The following is a 26,829-nucleotide window of genomic DNA, read 5'->3' as shown; positions in this document are numbered from 1 at the left end:
TCTACCCCCTCCTCCCCTCAAACCCCCATCTCCACCCCCTCCTTTCCCTCAAACCCCCATCTCAACCCCCTCCTTTCCCTCAAACCCCCATCTCTACCCCCTCCTCCCCTCAAACCCCCATCTGCAGTGCATTCAGAATGTATTCAGACCCGTAGACTTTTTCCATATTTTGTTACGTTACAGCCGTATTCTAAAATTGATTAAATCGTTTTTTTTCCCTCATCAATCTACACACAATTCCCCATAATGACAAAGCAAAAACAGGTTTAGAAATATTAGCAAATGTATCTTCTTTTTTTAAATACTGAAATATCAAATTTACATAAGTATTCAGACCCTTAACTCAGTACTTTGTTGAAGCACCTTTAGCAGCAATTACAGTATTGAGTCTTCTTGGGTATGAGACTACAAGTTTGGCACACCTGTATTTGGGTAGTTTCTCCCATTCTTCTCTGCAGATCCTCTCAAGCTCTGTCAGGTTGGATGGGGAGCGTCGCTGCACAGCTATTTTCAGGTCTCTCCAGAGATGTTCGATCGGGTTCAAGTTGTCCTGAAGCCACTCCTGCATTGTCTTGGCTGTGTACGTAGGGTCGTTGTCCTGTTAGAAGGTGAACCTTCGCCCCAGTCTAAGGTCCTGAGCACTCTGGAGCAGGTTTTCATCAAAGATCTCTCTGTACTGTGCTTTGTTCATTTTTCCCTCGATCCTGACTAATCTCCCTGGCTCTGCCACTGAAAAACATCCACAACATGATGCTGCCACCACCATGCTTCACCGTAGGGATGGTGCCAGGTTTCCTCCAGATGTGACGCTTGGCATTCAAAGAGTTCAATCTTGGTTTCATCAGACCAGAGAATCTTGTTTCTCATGATCCGAGAGTCCATTAGGTGCCTGGCAAACTCCAAGCGTGCTGTCATGTGCCTTTTACTAAGGAGTGGCTCCCGTCTGGCCACTCTAACATAAATGCATGATTGGTGGAGTGCTACAGAGATGGTTGTCCTTCTGGAAGGTTCTCCCATCTCCACAGAGGTTCTCTGGAGCTCTGTCAGAGTGACCATTGCATTTTTGATCACCTCCATGACCAAGGTCCTCCCCCCGATTGCTCAGTTTGGCCAGACGGCCAGCTCTAGGAAGAATCTTCATGGTTCCAAACCTCTTCCATTTAAGAATGATGGAGGCCACTGTGTTCTTGGGGACTTTCAATGCTGCAGACGTTTTTTGGTATCCTTCTCCAGATCTGTGCCTCGACACAATCCTGTCTCAGAGCTCTACGGACAATTCCTTCAACCTCATGGCTTGGATTTTGCTCTGACATTCACTGCCAACTGTGGGACCTCATATAGACAAGTTTACCACAGGTGGACATCTATCAAGTTGTAGAAACATCTCAAGGATGATCAATGGAAACAGGATGCACCTGAACTCAATTTCGAGTCTCATAGCAAAGGGTCTGAATATTACAGTTTTTTTATTTTTTTTATAAATTTGCTAAAATTCCAAAAAACTGTTTTCCCTTTGTTATTATGGGGTATTGTGTGTAGATTGACAAGGAACAAACATTCATTTTATCCATTTTAGAATAAAGCTGTAACTTAGCAAAAAAGTGAATGGGTCTGAATACTTTCCGAATGCACTGTATGCCCCCTCATCCCCTCCAATCCCCAATTAATCCAATGCCCACCCTGACTATTTACATTGACCCCCCCCCCCCTTTGTTTTTATACTGCTGCTGCTCGCTGTTTATTATCTACGCAGTCACTTTACAAATAACCTCAACTAACCTGTATCCCCGCACATTCCCTTGGTACTGGTACCCCCGTATATAGCCTTGTTATTGTTATGTCAATTTTTGTGTTACTTTTTGATTTTATAAAAAAAAATGACTTTAGTTTATTAAGTAAATATTTTTTGGACTCTATTTGAACTGCATTGTTGGTTAAGGGCTTGTAAGTAAGCATTTCACGGTAAGGTCTACACCTGTTGTATTCAGTGCATGTGACAAATAACATTTGATCTCTGCCCCCTCCTCGCCCTCAAATCTCCATCTCCCCCTCCAATCTCCATCTCTGCCCCCTTCTACCCTCCAGTCCCCATCTGTACCCCCTCCAATCCCCATCTCTACACCCTCCAATCCCCATCTCTGCCCCCTTCTACCCTCCAGTCCCCATCTGTACCCCCTCCAATCCCCATCTGTACCCCCTCCAATCCCCATCTCTGCCCCCTCCAATCCCCATCTCTGCCCCCTCCAATCCCCATCTGTACCCCCTTCTACCCTCCAGTCCCCATCTGTACCGTCTTCTACCCTCCAGTCCCCATCTGTACCAACTCCCCCCCTCCAATCTCCATCTCTGCCCCCTTCTACCCTCCAGTCCCCATCTGTACCCCCTCCAATCCCCATCTGTACCCCCTCCAATCCCCATCTCTACCCCCTCCAATCCCCATCTCAGCCCCCTCCTCCCTTCCAATCTCCATCTCTGCCCCTCCTCCCCCTCCTCCAATCTCCATCTCTGCCCCTCGTCCAATCCCCATCTCCGCCCCCTCCTCCCCCTCCAATCCCCATCTCCGCCCCCTCCTCCCCCTCCAATCCCCATCTCCGCCCCCTCCTCCCCCCATCTCTACCACCTCCTCCCCCTCCAATCCCCAACTCTACCCCCTCCTCCCCCTCCAACCCCAACTCTACCCCCTCCTCCCCCTCCAATCCCCATCTCTACCCCCTCCTCCCCCTCCAATCCCCATCTCTACCACCTCCTCCCCCTCCAATCTCTATCCTTACCCCCTCCTCCCCATCTGTACCCCCTCTCTCCATCCACCAGAAGGTCTGTCTGGTTGTAGTCATTTTTATGACCAGGCAGGAAGGCTAATCAATCATGGCACAGTTAATCACTATGATGGAGAGGGGGAGATGGAGAGGGAAGAAAGAAATGAGGAGAGAGAGAGAGAGAAATATATATAATACAGAGAGAGAAATATATATAATAGAGAATGATTATACACTGCTCAAAAAAATAAAGGGAACACTAGAATAACACATCCTAGATCTGAATGAAATAATCTTATTAAATACTTTCTTCTTTACATAGTTGAATGTGCTGACAACAAAATCACACAAAAATAATCAATGGAAATCCAATTTATCAACCCATGGAGGTCTGGATTTGGAGTCACACTCAAAATTTAAGTGGAAAACCACACTACAGGCTGATCCAACTTTGATGTAATGTCCTTAAAACAAGTCAAAATGAGGCTCAGTAGTGTGTGTGGCCTACACGTGCCTGTATGACCTCCCTACAACGCCTGGGCATGCTCCTGATGAGGTGGCGGATGGTCTCCTGAGGGATCTCCTCCCAGACCTGGACTAAAGCATCCGCCAACTCCTGGACAGTCTGTGGTGCAACGTGGCGTTGGTGGATGGAGCGAGACATGATGTCCCAGATGTGCTCAATTGGATTCAGGTCTGGGGAACGGGCGGGCCAGTCCATAGCATCAATGCCTTCCTCTTGCAGGAACTGCTGACACACTCCAGCCACATGAGGTCTAGCATTGTCTTGCATTAGGAGGAACCCAGGGCCAACCGCACCAGCATATGGTCTCACAAGGGGTCTGAGGATCTCATCTCGGTACCTAATGGCAGTCAGGCTACCTCTGGCGAGCACATGGAGGGCTGTGCAGCCCCCCAAAGAAATGCCACCCCACACCATGACTGACCCACCGCCAAACCGGTCATGCTGGAGGATGTTGCAGGCAGCAGAACGTTCTCCACGGCGTCTCCAGACTCTGTCACGTCTGTCACGTGCTCAGTGTGAACCTGCTTTCATCTGTGAAGAGCACAGGGCGCCAGTGGCGAATTTGCCAATCTTGGTGTTCTCTGGCAAATGCCAAACGTCCTGCACGGTGTTGGGCTGTAAGCACAACCCCCACCTGTGGACGTCGGGCCCTCATACCACCCTCATGGAGTCTGTTTCTGACCGTTTGAGCAGACACATGCACATTTGTGGCCTGCTGGAGGTCATTTTGCAGGGCTCTGGCAGTGCTCCTCCTGCTCCTCCTTGCACAAAGGCGGAGGTAGCGGTCCTGCTGCTGGGTTGTTGCCCTCCTACGGCCTCCTCCACGTCTCCTGATGTACTGGCCTGTCTCCTGGTAGCACCTCCATGCTCTGGACACTACGCTGACAGACACAGCAAACCTTCTTGCCACAGCTCGCATTGATGTGCCATCCTGGATGAGCTGCACTACCTGAGCCACTTGTGTGGGTTGTAGACTCCAACTCATGCTACCACTAGAGTGAAAGCACCGCCAGCATTCAAAAGGGACCAAAACATCACCCAGGAAGCATAGGAACTGAGAAGTGGTCTGTGGTCACCACCTGCAGAACCACTCCTTTATTGGGGGTGTCTTGCTAATTGCCTATAATTTCCACCTGTTGTCTATTCCATTTGCACAACAGCATGTGAAATTTATTGTCAATCAGTGTTGCTTCCTAAGTGGACAGTTTGATTTCACAGAAGTGTGATTGACTTGGAGTTACATTGTGTTGTTTAAGTGTTCCCTTTATTTTTGTTGAGCAGTGTATATATAAATAATAGAGAGCGAAAGAGAAGGGGATATATACAGTGGGGCAAAAAAGTATTTAGTCAGCCACCAATTGTGCAAGTTCTCCCACTTAAAAAGATGAGAGGCCTGTAATTTTCATCATAGATACACTTCAACTATGACAGACAAAATGAGAAAAAAAAATCCAGACACACAGTTGAAGTTGGAAGTTTACATACACCTTAGCCAAATACATTTAAACTCAGTTTTTCACATTTCCTGAAATTTAATCCAAGTAAACATTCCCTGTCTTAGGTCAGTTAGGATGCCCACTTTATTTTAAGAATGTGAAATGTCAGAATAATAGAATAATTATTTATTTCAGCTTTTATTTCTTTCATCATATTCCCAGCGAGTCAGAAGTTTACATACACTCAATTAGTATTTGGTAGCATTGCCTTTAAATTGTTTAACTTAGGCCAAACGTTTCAGGTTGCCTTCCAGAAGCTTCCCACAATAAGTTGGGTGAATTTTGGCCCATTCCTCCTGACAGAGCTAGTGTAACTAAGTCAGGTTTGTAGGCCTCATTGTTCGCACACGCTTTTTCAGTTCTGCCCACAAATTTTCAATGGGATTGAGGTAAGGGCTTTGTGATGACCACTCCAATACCTTGAATTTGTTGTCCTTAGGCCATTTTGCCACAACTTTGGAAGTATGCTTTGGGTCATTGTCCATTTGGAAGACCCATTTGTGACCAAGCTTTATCTTCCTGACTGATGTCTTGTGATGTTGCTTCAATATATCCACATAATTTTCCTCCCTCATGATGCCATCTATTTTGTGAAGTGCACCACTCCCTCCTGCAGCAAAGCACCCCCACAACATGATGCTGCCACCACCGTGCTTCATGGTTGGGATGGTGTTCTTCAGCTTGCAAGTCTCCCCCTTTTTCCTCCAAACATAACGATGGCCATTATGGCCAAACAGTTATATTTTTGTTTCATCAGACCAAAGGACATTTCTCCAAAAAGTACAATCTTTGTCCCCATGTGCAGTTGCAAACCATAGTCTGGCTTTTTTATGGCGGTTTTGGAGCAGTGGCTTCTTCCTTGCTGAGCGGCCTTTCAGGTTATGTCGATATAGGACTCGTTTTTACTGTGGATACAGATACTTTTGTACCGGTTTCCTCCAGCATCTTCACAAGGTCCTTTGCTGTTGTTCTGGGATTGATTTGCACTTTTCGCACCAAAGTACGTTCATCTCTAGGAGACAGAACACGTCTCCTTCCTAAGCGGTATGACGGCTGCGTGGTCCCATGGTGTTTATACTTGCGTACTATTGTTTGTGCAGATGAACGTGGTACCTTCAGGCGTTTGGAAATTGCTCCCAAGGATGAACCAGACTTGTGGAGGTCTACATTTTTTCCTGAGGTCTTGGCTGATTTTCCCATGATGTCAAGCAAAGAGGCACTGAGTTTGAAGGTAGGCCTTGAAATACATCCACAGGTACACCTCCAATTCACTCAAATTATGTAAACTAGCATATGAGAAGCTTCTAAAGCCATGACATCATTTTCTGGAATTTTCCAAGGTGTTTAAAGGCACTGTCAACTTAGTGTATGTAACCTTCTGACACTCTGGAATTGTGATACAGTGAATTATAAGTGAAATAATCTGTTTGTAAACAATTGTTGGAAAAATGACTTGTTAACAAACTATAGTTTTGGCAAGTCGGTTAGGACATCTACTTTGTGCATGACACAAGACATTTGTGGAGTGGTTGAAAACAAGTTTTAAATGACTCCAACCTAGGTGTATGTAAACTTCCGACTTCAACTCATATATATATATATATATATAAATGAGACACAGAGACACAGAGAGAGAGAGAGAGAGAGAGAGAGAGAGAGAGAGAGAGAGAGAGACACACAGAGAGAGAGAGAGAGAGAGAGAGACAGAGACACAGAGAGACAGAGACAGAGAGACAGACAGAGACACAGACAGAGACACAGAGAGACAGACAGAGACACAGAGAGACAGACAGAGACACAGAGAGACAAACAGAGACACAGAGAGACAAACAGAGACACAGAGAGACAGACACAGACAGACACAGACAGACACAGACAGACACAGACAGACACAGACAGAGACAGACAGACAGAGACAGACAGACAGACAGAGACAGACAGACAGAGACAGACAGACAGAGACAGACAGACAGAGACAGACAGACAGACAGACAGAGACAGACAGACAGACAGGCAGACAGACAGGCAGACAGACAGATGAGAGAGCTAGATCGGAGAGATAGATCGAGAGAGAGAGATCGAGAGAGAGAGATCGAGAGAGAGAGATCGAGAGAGAGAGAGAGAGAGATAGATAGGAGAGATAGGAGAGAGAGAGATAGGAGAGAGAGAGAGAGAGATAGGAGAGAGAGAGATAGGAGAGAGAGATAGATAGGAGAGATAGAGAGAGAGATAGATAGGAGAGAGAGATAGATAGGAGAGATAGATAGAGAGATAGGAGAGAGAGAGGGAGATAGGAGAGAGAGATAGGAGAGAGAGAGAGAGAGAGTAGTGAGATAGGAGAGAGAGAGATAGGAGAGATAGAGATCAGAAGGAGGACTGGATGGTTGTGCTCTATTGACTCCTTAAAACCATGAGATAGGCAGGTCTGTCAGTTTACTCCCCAACCGTTCATTTATTGACACACAAATACAGGCCTGGCTGCACAGTGCATTCTAACACTCACACACACACATCACTTCCAAAATTCACTGTCAAGCAAAGTTTATACACAAAGTTGTGCTTATCCAAGCTATAAAAACACAGTAAAACTCAAAACAATGTACGGACATGACAAATTTCAGGGCTTTATATAGACTAACTCTCCCATTTCCCAGGTAAAACAGTGGTCCCTTTGAGGGAAAGAAGGTGTCAGTGTCAGTGGACACAGCAAGGGAAAGCCCCAGTGAGACCTGGGCCTCCAGAGTAACTCTATCCCCAGTAGGGATACTCTGTCTGGTGCTGGGGCTGAAGCCTGACCTGGCCTGGGTGGCTGGGGAAACAAAGGCCTCCTCAGTGTGTCTGTGCCCACAGAGACCAGCCTTTATTCACTCACCTGAGGCTACCACATCCACCCACTCACATCCACCTACTGAAGGGTTAATTATAACGTGTATTATTTGTTATTACTTTTCTATTATTTCTCTATTTTCTTTCTCTCTGCATTGCTGGGAAGGACCAGTAGGTAAGCATTTCCCTGTTAGTCTACACCTGTTTATGAAGCATGTGACAAATCAAAATTGATTTGACTGCCATATTGCCGCATTGACACACACACATCACACATGACCCTGACAAACACACCTCTGCAAATAGTCTAATCCACTTATCTATACTGAACAAAAATATAAACGCAACATGTAAAGTGTTGATCCCATGTTTCATGAGCTGAAATAAAAGATCCCAGAAATGTTCCATACCCACAAAAAGCTTATTTCTCTCAAATTTGTTTACATCCCTGTTAGTGAGCATTTCTCCTTTGCCAAGATAATCCATCCACCTGACAGGTGTGGCAAATCAAGAAGCTGATTAAACAGCATGATCATTACACAGTTGCACCGTATGCTGGGAACAATAAAAGGTCACTCTGAAATGAGCAATTTTTTCACACAACGCCAGTTGAGGGAGCATGCAATTGGCATGCTGACTGCAGGAATGTCCACCAGTGTTTTTGCCAAAGAATCTAATGTTCATTTCTCTACCATAAGCCGCCACCAATGTCATTTTATAGAATTTGGCAATACATCCAACCGGCCTCACAACAGCAGACCACGTGTTACCACGCCAGCCCAGGACCTCCACTTCCAGCTTCTACACCTGGATCGTCTGAGACCAGCCATCCAGACAGCTGATGAAACAGAGGAGTATTTATGTCTGTAATAAAGCCCTTTTGGGGGGAAAAACTAATTCTGAATGGCTAGGCCTGGCTCCCAAGTGTGTGGGCCTATGCCTTCCCAGGCCCATCCATGGCTTAGGCCCCTTCCCATGTGAAATCCATAGATTATGGCCAAATTTTGGTTCAGGATCGGTCTATATCCTCAACCCTGTATACAACCTCAGTCTCCACAGTTAGCTCAGCATGGTTAGCTTCTGCTTAGCATCAACCCTCTGTCTGGGACTGCAGACCGCTCCACTTGACAGCCCTCAGAGTGAGAGAAGAGAGGCCTAACAATGGAGGTCAATTAACCTTGTCAGGCTGGGGAGGGTGAAGGAGGGAGGAGGATGGGTTCTGTCAGGTCCTGGCCTGTCATGTAGAGGGGTCAGAACTACAAAAGCAGCCCACGCTAGGCTACACAACGCTACCTTGGCTTCAGTCAAAACACATTTCCTACTGACAGGTTGTTTTCAGTGCTCCTGAAAACATGGACTTGAAATATTTATGAGAGTGTTACCCGGTAAATATTAACACGGTCAGGAACCAAGAGTCAGTAAACCAGCATCAATATAGGAGGGAGGGAGCCAGAGAGGGAGGACAGAGGGAAGGAGAGATGGATAGATGGGGGAGAGAGAGGGAGAAGGAGAGCAAGGGGGAGGGAAATAGAGAGACGGAGAGAGAGTAGGAAAAAGAAAAAGAAAAGGTTGTGTGTGTGTGGGGGGGGGGGGTTCTTAACGGTCCAATCCTGCCATTTTTATCTCAATATCAAATCATTTCTGGGTAACAATGAAGTACCTTAATGTGATTGTTTTCAAAAAGAAACATAAAATATCTTCTTTGCAAGGAGCAATTGGTCTGAGTGGGGAGGGGAAAAAAATTCAAACTAGCTGTTATTGGAAGAGAGGTTGGGAACTCCTTATTGGTCTATTAACTAATTTACCACCTGGTGATGTCATCAGGCAGGCCAAAACTCCATCCCACCAAAACAGGCTGAAATTCCAGGTGGTCTTTTTAAACAGCACTTACACTAAAAGACCACTATTATCATTTTCACAGTAGTATTCCAACCTCAGTGTAGAAATATACATAAAACACAGGGAAATCACATTTTGACTGCACTGGGCCCTTAATGTAATAAGATTAGCATATGTATTTTTAATTAAGAATGTGTGCAGTGTTGGCTTAAGATAAAAGCTTTTAATATGTTTCCTAGATTTCCTAGCTGGTCCATCCTATAATAATAATAATAATAATAATAATTAGCTGGGTGCTTATATTTGTCCTATTTCACACATGTACAAGTGTGTATAATAACCATGTGTGATATGGAATTGTCTCAGTTATCTGCCGTCAATATGTTGTATGTATATTATTGCTCAAAGTGTGTCTGCTTGCGCAAGTAAGAACCAGTGAATAATGTAATTGTTTCCCAAAACATTGTGGAATAACCCTGAAATATAAACTATTGAACCATGTTAAAACAGAACCCATAGAAACCCAGTGAAATACATTAGGCATATAGAGTGGGGCTGTACAGCTAATGAAGCAAGAGGAGCCTGTCTCTGCCAGAGGCCTGGTGTTCAAAGGTAGATCAGAGCTACTTCTGCCTTTGTCTGAGAGGAGGTATGTGAGGAATGCGGCCAATGTCAGGAAACCCCTGCGTGTCCCACTCTCCAGTTCCGTGGGCGAATCATCACTCTCAAAGAAGCACACAGTCACACAAAATGGCTGCCAGATCAGATAGGGTTTCCTGGTTGGACCAATGCAGAGATGGTCAGGCCTGAGAGATGAGCTGCTAATTCAACACATCAACCTACCTCATCGCCTTGGACTAGTGACACTGGTAGAACCCACCATCTTGGACTAATAACACTGGTAGAACCCACCACCTTGGACTAATAACACTGGTAGAACCCACCATCTTGGACTAATGACACTGGTAGAACCCACCACCTTGGACTAATGACACTGGTAGAACCCACCACCTTGGACTAATGACACTGGTAGAACCCACCATCTTGGACTAATAACACTGGTAGAACCCACCACCTTGGACTAATAACACTGGTAGAACCCGCCACCTTGGACTAATGACACTGGTAGAACCCGCCACCTTGGACTAATGACACCGGTAGAACCCGCCACCTTGGACTAATGACACTGGTAGAACCCGCCACCTTGAACTAATGACACTGGTAGAACCCACCACCTTGGACTAATAACACAGGTAGAACCCACCACCTTGGACTCGTGACACTGGTAGAACCCACCACCTTGGACTAATGACACTGGTAGAGCCCACCACCTTGGACTAATAACACTGGTAGAACCCACCACCTTGGACTAATAACACTGGTAGAACCCACCACCTTGGACTAATAACACTGGTAGAGCCCACCACCTTGGACTAATGACACTGGTAGAACCCACCACCTTGGACTAATGACACTGGTAAAACCCACCACCTTGGACTAATGACACTGGTAGAACCCACCACCTTGGACTAATAACACTGGTAGAACCCACCACCTTGGACTAATAACACTGGTAGAACCCACCACCTTGGACTAATAACACTGGTAGAACCCACCACCTTGGACTAGTGACACTGGTAGAACCCACCACCTTGGACTAATGACACTGGTAAAACCCACCACCTTGGACTAATAACACTGGTAGAACCCACCACCTTGGACTAATGACACTGGTAGAACCCACCACCTTGAACTAATGACACTGGTAGAACCCACCACCTTGGACTAATGACACTGGTAGAACCCACCACCTTGGACTAATGACACTGGTAGAACCCACCACCTTGGACTAATGACACTGGTAGAACCCACCACCTTGGACTAATGACACAGGTAGAACCCACCACCTTGAACTAATGACACTGGTAAAACCCACCACCTTGGACTAATAACACTGGTAGAACCCACCACCTTGGACTAATGACACTGGTAGAACCCACCACCTTGGACTAATGACACTGGTAGAGCCCACCACCTTGGACTAGTGACACTGGTAGAACCCACCACCTTGGACTAGTGACACTGGTAGAACCCACCACCTTGGACTAATGACACAGGTAGAACCCACCACCTTGGACTAATAACACTGGTAGAACCCACCACCTTGGACTAATGACACTGGTAGAACCCACCACCTTGGACTAATGACACTGGTAGAACCCACCACCTTGGACTAATAACACTGGTAGAACCCACCACCTTGGACTAATAACACTGGTAGAACCCACCACCTTGGACTAATAACACTGGTAGAACCCACCACCTTGAACTAATAACACTGGTAGAACCCACCACCTTGGACTAATGACACTGGTAGAACCCACCACCTTGGACTAATAACACTGGTAGAACCCACCACCTTGGACTAATGACACTGGTAGAACCCACCACCTTGGACTAATAACACTGGTAGAACCCACCACCTTGGACTAATGACACTGGTAGAACCCACCACCTTGGACTAATGACACTGGTAGAACCCACCACCTTGAACTAATGACACTGGTAGAACCCACCACCTTGGACTAATGACACAGGTAGAACCCACCACCTTGAACTAATGACACAGGTAGAACCCACCACCTTGGACTAATGACACTGGTAGAACCCACCACCTTGAACTAATGACACAGGTAGAACCCACCACCTTGGACTAATGACACAGGTAGAACCCACCACCTTGGACTAATGACACAGGTAGAACCCACCACCTTGAACTAATGACACAGGTAGAACCCACCACCTTGGACTAATAACACTGGTAGAACCCACCACCTTGGACTAATGACACTGGTAGAACCCACCACCTTGGACTAATAACACTGGTAGAACCCACCACCTTGGACTAATGACACTGGTAGAACCCACCACCTTGGACTACTGACACTGGTAGAACCCACCATCTTGGACTAATGACACTGGTAGAAATTGATTATTGGAGTAGACAGGAAGCCTAACCACCACCTTGGACTAATGACACTGGTAGAAATTGATTATTGGAGTAGACAGGAAGCCTAACCACCACCTTGGACTAATGACACAGGTAGAAATGGATTATTGGAGTAGACAGGAAGCCTAACCACCACCTTGGACTAATAACACAGGTAGAAATTGATTATTGGAGTAGACAGGAAGCCTAACCACCACCTTGGACTAATGACACTGGTAGAAATGGATTATTGGAGTAGACAGGAAGCCTAACCACCACCTTGGACCAATGACACAGGTAGAAATGGATTATTGGAGTAGACAGGAAGCCTAACCACCACCTTGGACTAATGACACTGGTAGAAATGGATTATTGGAGTAGACAGGAAGCCTACGAACTAAAAGCCCAGATGATGACCACTGTTAGACACTGACCAGTATTACACTGTGTGACTGAGTGACTAGTGACCATCTCACACACATACACACTCTGCTGCCAGCTGATACAATAGGGCTGTGTGTGTGTGTGTGTGTGTGTGTGTGTGTGTGTGTGTGTGTGTGTGTGTGTGTGTGGTTTTACTATCCTTGTGGGGACCAGAAGTCCTCACAAGGATCGTAAAACAAGGAAAATTCAGACAAGTGCGGCCACTTCGCCGATCCCCACAAGGAAAAGGCTGTGTGTGTTAGTCAGCAGCATGATTCTCTCACCCTTCGCAGGGCCTCTTCTTCCTCCTGGCGCTTCTCGTAATGTGCAAAGTCATCAAAGATTGAGGTGGTATGCTTGAAAGTGGCAATAATTTTAAGCACTTGCTTGGCCTTTTCCAGAGGCACCTCTTGAGTGTCCCTGGAGTTGGTGACGGGCTTGTTGTCATTGTTCTCCAGTCTGATGTGCCTCAGCTGGCTGTTGGGCACGTCCTTCACAAATGCCCACTTCACCTCAAACTTGCCCTTCCACTTGTCCTGAGACCAGACGCCTGCGTAGGCGTTGTAATCCACGGGTGAGCGCATCTCTGCCACGCCGCAGAAATGACCGCTGCCGTTGACACTGAACAACAGGTAGAGGGGCCCCTTGGCCCCCAGCGAGCGGTAGGCCCCGTCCAGGCGCTTGTTCCCGTGCTCAGTGCTGCACCAGATGGAGTACTTGATGGAGCGGTGGATGTCGTCCTCAGAGTAGCTCTTTATGATGAACACGCGGCCGTTCTTCAGGTTCCAGTCAAAGTCTTTGGGGTTGTAGTTGTTGAGGGCCCGCAGTTTCTCTAACACCGGGTGCACCTCCCCGGAGCTGGGAGAGGCGTTGAGGGGGACCCCACCAACACCCATCCCGAAGCCTTCCGTCCCTCCCTGGTTGAAGGTGCCCCTGTTCCGGGGTGCCACCCAGCGGTTCTGGGGTGGGGGTTGGGGATGTTGGTGTTGATGCATAGGTTGAGGGGGGCCAGGCTGGGAGGAGAAGTTCTGGTGGGGGTGTTGGTGGTGGTGAGGGGGACCTGGGGGCATCTGCTGGGGGTGTTGGGGAGACTGGAGGGACTGCAGCTGAAAGGGTTGGTGGTGCTGCTGATGTTGGTGCTGGTGTTGGTGCTGGTGTTGGTGGGGCAGAGGGCTCTGCAGCAGGGGCTGGGGCTGGCCCATCAGGGTCTGCTGCACCATGGTCTGAGGTTGCATCATGGCCTGAGCTAAGGGGGGCTTGTTGAGGGAGCCCTTATCGTCCCAGGTGCCAATGTTCATGTTGTGCTTGATGGGCGGTGGGGGAATGGCAAGGGCCCCCATCCCCATGTTGGCTTTGGGCTTGACCTTGGGCTGGGGCTTGGCCGGCTTCCTGGCGATGGCTGCCCAGGACGTGGGTTTGGGGGCAGAGGAACTAACCAATGGAGGCATGTTATTGGCCGCAATGCTACTCATGCCCAACGTGCCCCCAAGGGGCGAGCCGACAGTCTTGGTGACGGCGGCGCCCATGTCCAGTTTTAACCCAGTCATGCCCTGCTCGATGCTGCTCAGCACCGGGACCTTACTGAGCTGGGCGTCACTGCTGAAGCCTGCCTGTCCGTCAGCTATAGCTCTCCCCAGGGAACTAGGGGTGTAACCATAACTATTACTATAGGCATTGCTCTGTGTGGACTGACCCTGAGAGACACTGGTGCCCCAGGTGGAATAGTCTGCATTTCCAGGGAAGAAGTTGAAGCCGTGCTGGCTGAGGAAGGGAGGGGTATTGCCCAGGGCGCCCGGCTGGCTGAACACCCCGTCGGGGATAAAGTGGTGCTCGCCGTTGCTCATCTGTCCATAGGTGGTCAGGTAGGGCATGGGGGGGTCCCCCGCAGTGGACCAGGGGGCCTCCCCCAGGGAGTAAGGGAAGCCGATGGAAGGAGCATAGTAGCTGGGTATGTAGGGGTCAGACATTGGTGGGTAGCTGTTATTCTGTAGATGGGGAGAACAGCGGTCAGTTAATGGATGACCTTAGTGATAGAAGCTAAGACTAACCTAATCTTTCCCATCTCTACTCAAAAGCGCAATTAAGAAATAAATCAGCGTTTCTTTAAAGGAGCAAGACTGGCTTTCATTGGAAATAATGGATGCTAGCTCTATAAAATATCTGTTTCCCTTAGCAAGACGTGAAGGCAGCAACATTGTTCAAATAATCTGTCAGTTGTTGTTGTAATAATTGTCTGAGTTTGTATGGGTTCATTTCATAAGTAAATTGGCATGGCCAATGGTGGGTTTGTTCTTGGCTACATTTCACTAGAATTCTTTAAGACGAAGTAAGCTCGCCACCCACGCAGAAGATGAACACCACCCAGAGTCTTTTTAATCAACAATAATTTCACTCACAGCTCATTTTTTTTACTTTTCCATTTAAAAAATGAGTGTTAGTTACCTATCAATGGCTTCTTAATTACATAGACTTACTATACAGTGTTTTCATTCAGAGGTAATACTCTATACACCAGCCATCCTCAATAGGCAGACAGCAGTCCGTATCCAGAACAGGGTCAACACAAAATAATTATTCAAAAAAGAACATTTAAATAATTTCTGGGTAACAAGTAAGTACCTTCCTATAATATATTTCCATTAAAATGGGCAAAAATGGCTAATTTAGCAAAAAACTATTTCTCAAGCAAGAATTTTGCTACGACTGTCTGGGAGGGGAAAACTAGTTGTTATTGGCATAGAGGTTTGAATCTCTCTTTGTTCACATGGGTCGCGAGGTGGGGGTTTGTTACTATGCCGATAAATGACACCTTTGCCACCTAGGAAATCTGTGTGACCGGACCTTCTCAAATAGTATTTGAGTACCCCTGCTATACACCCTCATATGCAGCCTGACCCTGTATCACTAGCAGACACAATTATGAGGCTCCATATAGATCAAAAGGCTAATCTTCTATATGCTATGAAATGTTAAGCTGCATGGCTGAAAGGCTTGGCTAGAATTGGAATTCACACACACCTGATTTGTCTGGCTGCTTAGGTAAGGTTCAAAGTCTTCATCGTTTACTCCATCCTTCTGATGCATTGATCCGTTTTGTACTGGAGAGGGAAAATGGTTCTCTTAGGTTATTCTTTAGATGTGATAGAACAATAAAAGGTCCCTCCGCTAAATTCAACTATTGTGTTTTAACAGATCTACAAACCAATAATTAACACTTGAAAAACTACTCATAAACCCCCTCACATTCCCATTAAATAGTTGGGGTATGACAACATAGATGGTAACATCACCAAAGAAAATGACAAGAACAGTGGTGTATGGTTATAGGGCTAAGTTAGTTAGTTTACCTACTTTTGGCTGATGACACCAGGTCACCAGGTCAAAATAGATGGTTGAAGAGTGATCAGAGCCGTTATTTAATTACACTCTTTAGTTAGTACAGCAGTTAGTTTGACTGTCATCTAACTTCACAACAACCATGCCATCGTAGAAGAATAAGGTGGCAAACATACCTTTATTTCCTTGTCCTTTGGGTCTCTGACATCAGAATGGATGAGTGCAAACGTGATAGGGAAGAGAGATTTATCAGATTGTTCATGGGCCTATTAGGGAAATGTTTGATAGGAAGAAGAGTGATGGTAGCAAACATGCGAGGTGAGCTAGGCCTAGGCTACTGAAATACAAGGTGGTTCCATAACAGTGGCTGTATATCACTACATATACAAGCGCATTCAGTCCTAGCCTATCGATCCAAGGCTTCCTTTGCATTATTTTCAAACGCACCTAACATCCAGGAAATGTGCCGCATAGACAAGTACAAAATACAGCAACCGGCTCAAGCTGGAGTTTGTTGCAGCCGGTACGCTACTTCAAGGTTCGGCCTACATAGCAACTAGCTATCATATATCAAATACTTTTGTCTGTGTTATTTAGCACGCCCACCGCTCTGAATGATAGCAGCTGGCGAAAGTGTTGACAAAGTTGATATTGCAACGACACACGTCACGACAGTGGGTTGTCCAAAAATACGCACCTGATCGACGGTGGTTCCAGACATCCTCCAGGAGCCGAAACGGAATGCGGTTTGTGACTGTCCACGGTTTCTCCTGCTTCTGCACTCCGGTATTTTTTCTCGGCTCGTCTCGGGTTATCCAATCTCTCTGTGTATGTAGAGGCGGTGTTTTTCTCCAGTCGTCAGATCGCTACAATCTTTTCTCGAGCGCCGAGGATTGCGTCTTTGTATCTGTCAATGATGTTAGCCTATATGTTTCCAATCTAATTGACGTCTGGCTACAATATATCACTCACTCTGAAACTGCCTAATGCCAGATTGGAATACACTATTCCACAACGGCGGATGTGCTATTACTCTCGCTTCCGTTCTATTGCTCCATGACCTTCCGCCTGTGACGTTCTGAGTCATGTTACAGACTCACAGTCATATTTCACATGACATGTCTCAGAAGGTTTCCTCTTTATTGTAGTCTACACAACAGACTTTTGTTTCCCTTGTTGAAATAAATGTGTTCCCTGTGTTGTGACAAACTGTGTGACTTCAGGCAGATCTGTTTCTGTCTGCTCAATTTCATTTGAATATGTCCTTCTCCAGATCTATGCCTTGGCTAAAGATTACCGTCATGGGACGTTTTTATTGCATATGACATTCATGAAAGGCTTCATTGAATCATTTGCCTAGCAGCACATACAGGTCTTCTCGTGGACTTGGATGGCATCCTGTAGATAGGATTCTACATTTAGATGTAATTTTCCTGAATTATAAATTGTAGGCTATTGTGGATTTATGGACAGGTGCAATAGCCTATCTCAAGCTCTTATACCAAACCCAAAGACCCAGAGATGAAGGTTTGCCACATAACAGAGAGATTGGGAGATGACCTTAAAACAAGAAAATTAACCCAGGGTGCATGTACAACACACACACACACACACACACACACACACACACACACACACAGGCGGTGTCAGAGGAAGGCCCTAAAAATTGTCAAAGACTACAGCCGACCTAGTCGTAGACTGTTCTCTCTGCTACCGCACGGCATGCGGTACCGGAGCGCCAAGTCTTGGTCCAAAAGGTTTCTTAACAGCTTCTACCCCCAAGCCATAAGACTCCTGAACAGCTAATCAAATGGCTACCAAGACTATTTGCATTGTTCCACCCTCTCTTTTAGGCTGCTGCTACTCTCTGATTATTATATATGCATAGTCACTTTAACTCGACCTACACGTACATATTACCTCGACTAACCTGTGCCCCTGCACATTGACTCTGTACTTATACCCCTTGTATTTAGTCTCGCTACTGTTATTTTACTGCTTCTCTTTAACTATTTGTTAATTTTATGTTTTACTTATCTATTTTTTACTTAACAGTTATTTTTCTTAAAACTACATTGTTGGTTAAGGGCTTGTAAGTAAGCATTCACTGTAAGGTCTACACCTGTTGTATTCGGTTAATGTGACAATTACAATTTGATTTGATTAGGGACCCTCATTGTAAAAGAATAACGTTCCGTCTGGCAACATTGGTCTTCTCGCGATATGTTTTCAGTTGGTGGGGAAGCCAGAAATATGGCAGCCGTCGTGCTGAGGTCCTGCCGCAAAGGACTTTCTCATATTTTGAAGAATGGAGGAGTCGCTACTATCTTGCCAAAGACTTTGAGAGGTGAGTATGATACTGCAGTTCACAATGTAACGATTTCACTGGAAAATGTATAGGCTACGGAATTATGCCGCGTTCAAAACAACTGGGAACTCGGGAAAATACGAGGTCAAATCATTACATCAGTGATGTTCAGCTTGGAAAGTCGGAGCTCTAGAAAGAGGCCCGAGGTAGAATTCTGAGTTGGATGACCGTTCAAAATATTTTTCCCAGTTGGAGATGGTTGTTTTCGAGGTCCCAGTTGTTTTGTACCGTCGGAGGTCAGATATTTCCGAGTTTCCAGTTGTTTTGAACGCGGCATTAAAAGGTACAGGTGGGGGGAGTGGCAGAGGCAGGCCCCCTCAACTGAATGTATTGGTTAGCTCGTGCGCATATAAACTGCGCAGCATCTGCGCGTATTCTAAGATCTCGCACAGCGGTGGTAGGAATAATCCCCCGAGAGGCGCCATACCGGACTGTTCATATGTTGTTGAGATTTGGTAAGGTTCACGCACAACAACAAAAACTATTCAACATGAGCGTGTTTGCAAGGGCACAGTTTTCCAGTTTAAAATCGCAGGGTAGCCTAGTTTTTAGACCATACAATCAATGCAAATGCTGGTAAATTAAGTATAGCTTTTATCAAACCATTTTGTTTCAATGTTCTAGATGGTAATGGTATTCTAATGTTCTCTTTCTTGTATTGAGGAAAGTAACAAAGGTTTCGACCTGCATTGCATCATAGGCTACTCCATATCTGTCTGTTCAGTCGGTTTGATTCACTGGTTATGATGTCAACAAAGCCTTGCCCCACAGCACTGGCCCAGTTCTATTTTCACAATATTACATAACAATGCCATAGCTGATCATTCCTTGCCTTGACTTCATGTTGATTTTATCTTTCAAGAGTATTACATGAATCACCCATATAAAACCTACATTTTTACAAGACACACTCCATTCTCATCTTTTGCATTAAATAACTGTTTATAAATGTGTCATAGTCAATCGACGTGTGTGTGTGTGTGTGTGTGTGTGTGTGTGTGTGTGTGTGTGTGTGTCCTACAGGGGTGAGACAGAAGTCCTATGTACAGTATGTGACAAGGCCAGAGCTCCCCAAGCTGGCCTACCGCAGGGTAAAGGGGAAGAGTCCAGGTGTGGTCTTCCTGCCTGGGTATGGATCCAACATGAACGGCCTGAAAGCTGAGGCCCTGGAGGAGTTCTGCAGGTCACTAGGACATTCATACCTAAGGTACTGTACATTATACGGTCTCCTTAAGGCCATGCAAATGTAATTTAAGACCCTAAGGCCATACAAATGAGGTTCATTACCTGAATAGACCCCTAGCCTATACGTTAGGTATGTTATGCAAATAGACCACCCTCTAACGTATGTTACTCATAGATTCTGTACTCTCTTTGAATTATTATGCTAGCATAGTACAGATTTAGTCAGATGTTTACTTGTATTTCTAACTGTGGTCCTCCAGGCTCATGTTGTGTTTGTGGTTCCCCAGGTTTGACTACACTGGCCATGGGTTATCAGAGGGGGTGTTCACTGACGGGACCATCGGCACCTGGAAGAAAGACGTCCTCTTTGTGTTGGATGAACTAGCAGAGGGTCCACAGGTGAACTAACTCTCCACTGGTGGATCTAGAATCATATCTAAACTAACCTTTAGATAACTCTCATATCCATGTATTTATGTATGTATTTATTGTGATTCCAATTGGTAATTAATTTGATTTTTGGGACATTTTTCATGTATGTGTTTAAGCTCTAAAATACTAGTTTGATTTTGTAATCCAGTTATAGACCGTCCCGTTATAACCCAGGTATATAGACCGTCGCTTTATAACCCAGGTATATAGACCGTCCCGTTATAACCCAGGTATAGACCGTCCCTTTATAACCCAGGTATATAGACCGTCCCGTTATAACCCAGGTATATAGACCGTCCCGTTATAACCCAGGTATATAGACCGTCTCGTTATAACCCAGGTATATAGACCGTCCCGTTATAACCCAGGTATATAGACCGTCCCGTTATAACCCAGGTATATAGACCGTCCCGTTATAACCCAGGTATATAGACCGTCCCGTTATAACCCAGGTATATAGACCGTCCCGTTATAACCCAGTTATAGACCGTCCCGTTGTAACCCAGGTATATAGAGCGTCCCGTTACAACCCAGGTATATAGACCGTCCCGTTATAACCCAGGTATATAGACCGTCCCGTTATAACCCAGGTATATAGACCGTCCCGTTATAACCCAGGTATATAGACCGTCCCGTTATAACCCAGGTATATAGACCGTCCCGTTATAACCCAGGTATATAGACCGTCTCGTTATAACCCAGGTATATAGACCGTCCCGTTATAACCCAGGTATATAGACCGTCCCGTTATAACCCAGGTATATAGACCGTCTCGTTATAACCCAGGTATATAGACCGTCCCGTTATAACCCAGGTATATAGACCGTCCCGTTATAACCCAGTTATAGACCGTCCCTTTATAACCCAGGTATATAGACCGTCCCGTTATAACCCAGGTATATAGACCGTCCCGTTATAACCCAGGTATATAGACCGTCCCGTTATAACCCAGGTATATAGAGCGTCCCGTTATAACCCAGGTATATAGACCGTCCCGTTATAACCCAGGTATATAGACCGTCCCGTTATAACCCAGGTATATAGACCGTCCCGTTATAACCCAGGTATATAGACTGTCCCGTTATAACCCAGGTATATAGACCGTCCCGTTATAACCCAGTTATAGACCGTCCCGTTATAACCCAGGTATATAGACCGTCCCGTTATAACCCAGGTATATAGACCGTCCCGTTATAACCCAGGTATATAGACCGTCTCGTTATAACCCAGTTATAGACCGTCCCGTTATAACCCAGGTATATAGACCGTCCCGTTATAACCCAGGTATATAGACCGTCTCGTTATAACCCAGTTATAGACCGTCCCGTTATAACCCAGGTATATAGACCGTCCCGTTATAACCCAGGTATATAGACCGTCCCGTTATAACCCAGGTATATAGACCGTCCCGTTATAACCCAGTTATAGACCGTCCCGTTATAACCCAGGTATATAGACCGTCCCGTTATAACCCAGGTATATAGACCGTCTCGTTATAACCCAGGTATATAGACCGTCCCGTTATAACCCAGGTATATAGACCGTCCCGTTATAACCCAGTTATAGACCGTCCCGTTATAACCCAGGTATATAGACCGTCCCGTTATAACCCAGGTATATAGACCGTCCCGTTATAACCCAGGTATATAGACCGTCTCGTTATAACCCAGGTATATAGACCGTCTCGTTATAACCCAGTTATAGACCGTCCCGTTATAACCCAGGTATATAGACCGTCCCTTTATAACCCAGTTATAGACCGTCCTGTTATAACCCAGGTATATAGACCGTCCCGTTATAACCCAGGTATATAGACCGTCCCGTTATAACCCAGGTATATAGACCGTCTCGGTATAACCCAGGTATATAGACCGTCTCGTTGTAACCCAGTTATAAACCGTCCCGTTATAACCCAGGTATATAGACCGTCCCGTTATAACCCAGGTATATAGACCGTCCCGTTATAACCCAGGTATATAGACTGTCCCGTTATAACCCAGGTATATAGACCGTCCCGTTATAACCCAGTTATAGACCGTCCGGTTATAACCCAGGTATATAGACCGTCCCGTTATAACCCTGGTATATAGACCGTCCCGTTATAACCCAGGTATATAGACCGTCCCGTTATAACCCAGGTATATAGACCGTCTCGTTATAACCCAGTTATAGACCGTCTCGTTATAACCCAGGTATATAGACCGTCCCGTTATAACCCAGGTATATAGACCGTCCCGTTATAACCCAGGTATATAGACCGTCCCTTTATAACCCAGGTATATAGACCGTCCCGTTATAACCCAGGTATATAGACCGTCTCGTTATAACCCAGGTATATAGACCGTCTCGTTATAACCCAGGTATATAGACCGTCTCGTTATAACCCAGGTATATAGACCGTCTCGTTATAACCCAGGTATAGACCGTCCCGTTATAACCCAGGTATATAGACCGTCCCGTTATAACCCAGGTATATAGACCGTCCCGTTATAACCCAGTTATATAGACCGTCCCGTTATAACCCAGGTATATAGACCGTCCCGTTATAACCCAGGTATATAGACCGTCCCGTTATAACCCAGGTATATAGACCGTCCCGTTATAACCCAGGTATATAGACCGTCCCGTTATAACCCAGTTATAGAACGTTCCTATCAATGACATTGATATTAAAAAATATGTTCTGTCAGTTTTACCCTCCATAATAGTTATTACATTTGTTGCATAAGATTTCAGTTAGAATCTGTAAAAAAAAAAAAAAGGGGTGGGGGGGTGGTGGTGAGAGATATTCTTTCTTAATGGTCCAAGAGTGCCACTTCTCCTCAGTAGTCATAACTGATGCTTCCACGTTGTGCTATTTTTTGGGGATAGGTTTTGAAAACTATGAAGATGTCCAGTGAAAACAGAAATGCAATTTGTTGACAACACAGTACATTATCTCGAATGCTAATCAATAAAAATGTGTCACGCTTGTTGTTGGAATGAGACCAAGGTGCAGCGTGGTAGGCGTACATTTTACTTTTATTTAAAAATGACACCGGACAAAACAACAAAATACAAAAATGAACGTAAAGCTATATGCAGTGCAGAAAGCAACTACACACAAACAAGATCCCACAATCACAGGTGGGAAAAAGGGCTGCATAAGTATGATCCCCAATCAGAGACAACGATAAACAGCTGTCTCTGATTGGGAACCATACCAGGCCAACAAAGAAATAGAAACATAGATATGCCCACCCAAGTCACACCCTGACCTAACAAAATAGAGAATAAAAAAGGCTCTCTAAGGTCAGGGCGTGAAAAAATGTCTGTTAAATTCGCTGCTCTGTTTAGCAGGTTATTTAATAGCGAACTGTCGGAGGCGCTCTCGTATTGTTACATCATCAAAATTCAGATAATGAAGACGTGAACATGGCAGCCATTCTAAAACCTGGCCGAACTCTATGTGCATTTGTAAAGTTGTTTTTCTCTCCACATTTTGTTACGTTACAGCCTTATTCTAAAATTGATTAAATTGATGAGGGAAAAAAATCTACACAGAACACCCCATAATGACAAAGTAAAAACAGGTTTTGGGAAATTTTTGCAAATGTTTTAAAAATGATATCACGCTTACATAAGTATTCAGACCCTTTACTCAGTACTTTGTTGAAGCACCTTTGGCAGCGATTACAGCCTCAAGTCTTTTTGGGTATGACGCTACAAGCTTGGCACATGTGTATTTGGAGAGTTTTTCTCATTCTTCTCTGCAGATCCTCTCAAGCTCTGTCACGTTGGATGGGGTGCGTCGCTGAGATGTTCGATCGGGTTCAAGTCCGGGCTCTGGCTGGCTACTCGAGGGCATTCAGAGACTTGTCCTGAAGCCACTCCTGCGTGGTCTTGGCGGTTTGCTTAGGGTTGTTGTCCTGTTGGAAAGTGAACCTTCACCACAGTCTGAGGTCCTGAGCGCTCTGGAGCAGGTTTTCATCAAGGATCTCTGTACTTTGCTCCGTTCATCTATCCCTCGTTCCTGACTAGTCTCCCAGTCCCTGCTGCTTAAAAACATCCCCACGGCACGATGCTGCCACCACCATGCCTCACCATAGGGATGGCGCCAGGTTTCCTCCAGAGTTCAATCTTGGTTTCATCAAACCAGAGAATCTTGTTTCTCATGGTCTGAGAATCCTTTAGGTGCCTTCTGGCAAACTCCATGCGGGCTGTCATGTGTCTTTTACTGAGGAGTGGCTTCCATCTGGCCACTCTACCCTAAAGGCCTGATTGGTGGAGTTCTGCAGAGATGGTTGTCCTTCTGGAAGGTTCTCCCATCTCCACAGAGGAACTCTAGAGCTCTGTCAGTGACCATCGGGTTCTTGGTCACCTCACTGACCAAGGCCCTTCTCCCCCAGTTGCTCAGTTTGGCCCGGCGGCCAGCTTTAGGAAGAGTCTGGGTGGTTCCAAACATATTCCATTTAATAATGATGGAGACCACTGTGTTCTTGTGGACCTTCATTGCTGCAGACATTTTTTGGTACCCTTCCCCAGATCTGTGCCTCGACACAATCCTGTCTCGGATCTCTATGGACAATTCCTTTCAACTCATGGCTTGGTTTTTGCTCTGACATGCACTGTCAACTGTAGGACCTTATATAGACAGGTGTGTGCCTTTCCAAATCATGTACAATCAATTGAATTTACCACAGGTGGACTCCAGTCAAGTTGTAGAAACATCTCAAGCATGATCAATGGAAACAGGATGCACCTGAGCTCAATTTTGAGTCTCATCGCAAAGGGTCTGAATACTTATGTAAATGAGGTATTTCTCTTATTTTTAATACATTTGCAAACATTTCTAAAAACCTGTTTTTACTTTGTCATTATGTGGTATTGTGTGTAGATTAATGAGGACTTCATTTGATTTGATCTATTTTAGAATAAGGCTGTAATGTAACAAAATGTGGAAAAGGTTAGAGCGTCTGAATATTTCCCAAAGCACTGTATACTGTATACGCTGTATTTGACTCTGCTGTGGTGTTTTTAGTGACACATGTTTCCACAAGGGGGCACTGTGTCACACAAATGTAATAGCATCTCACCACCATGTAAAGTTCACACCATTCAATCATTATCAGAGTATCATAGCCTCCATGCCATTATTCAAGGCTGTCCTAGTCATTAATCAGACACACAGCTAGTGAATGACACCATTAGCAGGGCCAGAGTCACCAATGGCTGATATTAATCCCAATGTGCCTGTGATGATGATTTACAGTCAAGGTTAGGACTATATGTTGTGGTTACGATTAGTGGTTAGAATCACATTTGTGTTTACAAACTGCTGTTCTTCTGTCCATTGTAGCGATTTGTAGATACTGTCACACATGGTGCATCTCTGCAGAGTCCGTTCAAATGGAAGAGAGGAGACAAGGAGACAAGCGAAACAATCCATATCAAACTATTGGTATTTCTATCTACCATTGCTCCCTATCCTAGGTCTAGGCATCTTTAATGTAATCATGTCTTTCCCCATGGTCTCTGTTTAGATCATGGTGGGGTCCAGTATGGGCAGCTGGCTCATGCTGTTGGCAGCTATCGCCAGGCCGGAGAAGACTGCAGCTCTGGTGGGGATCTCCACGGCAGCAGACCATGTCGTCACAGCCTTCAAGTCAATGTCTCTAGAGGTGAGAGAGGACATCATGAAATAACCCCTGGATTACTATGAATGACATTAACTAATGTTAATTCCATTTCTATTCAGGCAATTCAGGGGTGTCGTTAATTGAAATTCAATCATCTGTGTGAATGTCAATTCATTTTTAGATTTAAAATATATTTGATCCCATTTCACGACAGCTGCGTAAGGAGATTGAAGAGAAGGGCGTGCTGACGATGCCCAGCAAGCACAGAGAGGAGGGCGCATACACGTTCACCATGGACTTCCTGAAGGAGGCGGAGAACCACTGTGTCCTCCAGAGCCCCATCCCCATCACCTGCCCCGTGAGGCTCATCCACGGCCTGAAGGACGACGACGCGCCCTGGCACATCTCCATGCAAGTGGCCCAGCGCGTCCTCAGCCCAGACGTGGACGTCATCCTCCGCCGCCACGGTCAGCACCGCATGGCCGAGAAAGACGACATCAAGCTCATGGTCTACACCATTGACGACCTCATAGACAAGCTGACCACGCTCGTTTGAGTCGGTGGAAGGGTTAGGGAAGGGAAGGGGGGGGTGAGTTGGAAATCCCCCCCATTGGAGCTGCTCCTATCTCCCAGCCATATAAGATCCCTTTATCCCAGCTCTCCCACTCTCCCCTTACCCTTCCTCCCAGTCTACCCCTGGTCAGTTTATCCTAATTATGCCGTTACAAAGAGAAGGAGAGAAAGAGGAGAGAAACGAGGTTCACCGTAAGTACAAACTGATGGAACGAGGAGCTCGTCTGTCATGAACCTCAGCCAGGTCCTTGATGCGTGCCTTGGGGAGGGAACTTTTACTAGTTCCAGTTTACTCTGTGCAGTGTTGTTTTGGTCAAGCTTTCTATGGGCCATGCTGCCACTGCTAATGCTGCCGCTGTTTGTTTGACAGAACATGCTGGTCCTTTTGCCAGACTCCAATAGTTTTCCTGTGCCTTTTTACCACATCTCACCCTGTTGGGCCAATAAAGCCTCTGCACACCA

The 26,829-nt window shown here is 45.7% G+C and overlaps 2 protein-coding genes across 3 annotated transcripts in view; one reads left to right on the top strand and one right to left on the bottom strand.

Annotated features, from left to right (window-relative positions):
* The window catches only part of LOC106579538 (YTH domain-containing family protein 3), a 21,707-nt gene extending 4,534 nt beyond the window's left edge, over window positions 1–17,173 (bottom strand). The window contains exons 1-4 of one of the 2 annotated variants that reach the window (XM_014159538.3): window positions 16,889–17,173; window positions 16,368–16,392; window positions 15,874–15,953; window positions 13,140–14,840 (exon numbers count right to left, since the gene is read on the bottom strand). In XM_014159538.3, coding sequence (XP_014015013.1) covers window positions 13,140–14,840; window positions 15,874–15,953; window positions 16,368–16,392; window positions 16,889–16,912 — 1,830 coding nt within the window. In that variant the 5' untranslated portion in view covers window positions 16,913–17,173. Of the gene's footprint in view, window positions 1–13,139; window positions 14,841–15,873; window positions 15,954–16,367; window positions 16,458–16,888 lie in introns of both variants that reach the window. The other variant, XM_014159539.3, reaches the window with a different exon arrangement.
* abhd10b (abhydrolase domain containing 10, depalmitoylase b) lies at window positions 16,862–26,829 on the top strand. Its single transcript, XM_014159540.3, has 6 exons — window positions 16,862–16,977; window positions 18,425–18,538; window positions 19,583–19,766; window positions 20,032–20,143; window positions 25,699–25,836; window positions 26,009–26,829. The coding sequence occupies exons 2-6, from the start codon at window positions 18,445–18,447 to the stop codon at window positions 26,348–26,350; spliced, it is 870 nt and encodes a 289-aa protein (XP_014015015.1). The 5' UTR covers window positions 16,862–16,977; window positions 18,425–18,444; the 3' UTR covers window positions 26,351–26,829.

Source organism: Salmo salar, chromosome 19, assembly GCF_965601325.2.
Source record: "Salmo salar chromosome 19, fSalSal1, whole genome shotgun sequence".
Classification (NCBI taxonomy): Eukaryota; Metazoa; Chordata; class Actinopteri; order Salmoniformes; family Salmonidae; genus Salmo; species Salmo salar.
Note: the sequence above shows the minus strand (reverse complement) of the source record. Positions and strands in the feature narration are given on the sequence as shown.

Excerpts from the sequence above, each read along its gene's own strand:
- abhd10b (XM_014159540.3), top strand. The coding sequence starts at position 18,445 with ATGGCAGCCGTCGTGCTGAGGTCCTGCCGCAAAGGACTTTCTCATATT. Across the intron at positions 19,767-20,031 it reads CTAGGACATTCATACCTAAG|GTTTGACTACACTGGCCATG; the intron begins GTACTGTACATT and ends GTGGTTCCCCAG. Across the intron at positions 25,837-26,008 it reads TCAAGTCAATGTCTCTAGAG|CTGCGTAAGGAGATTGAAGA; the intron begins GTGAGAGAGGAC and ends ATTTCACGACAG.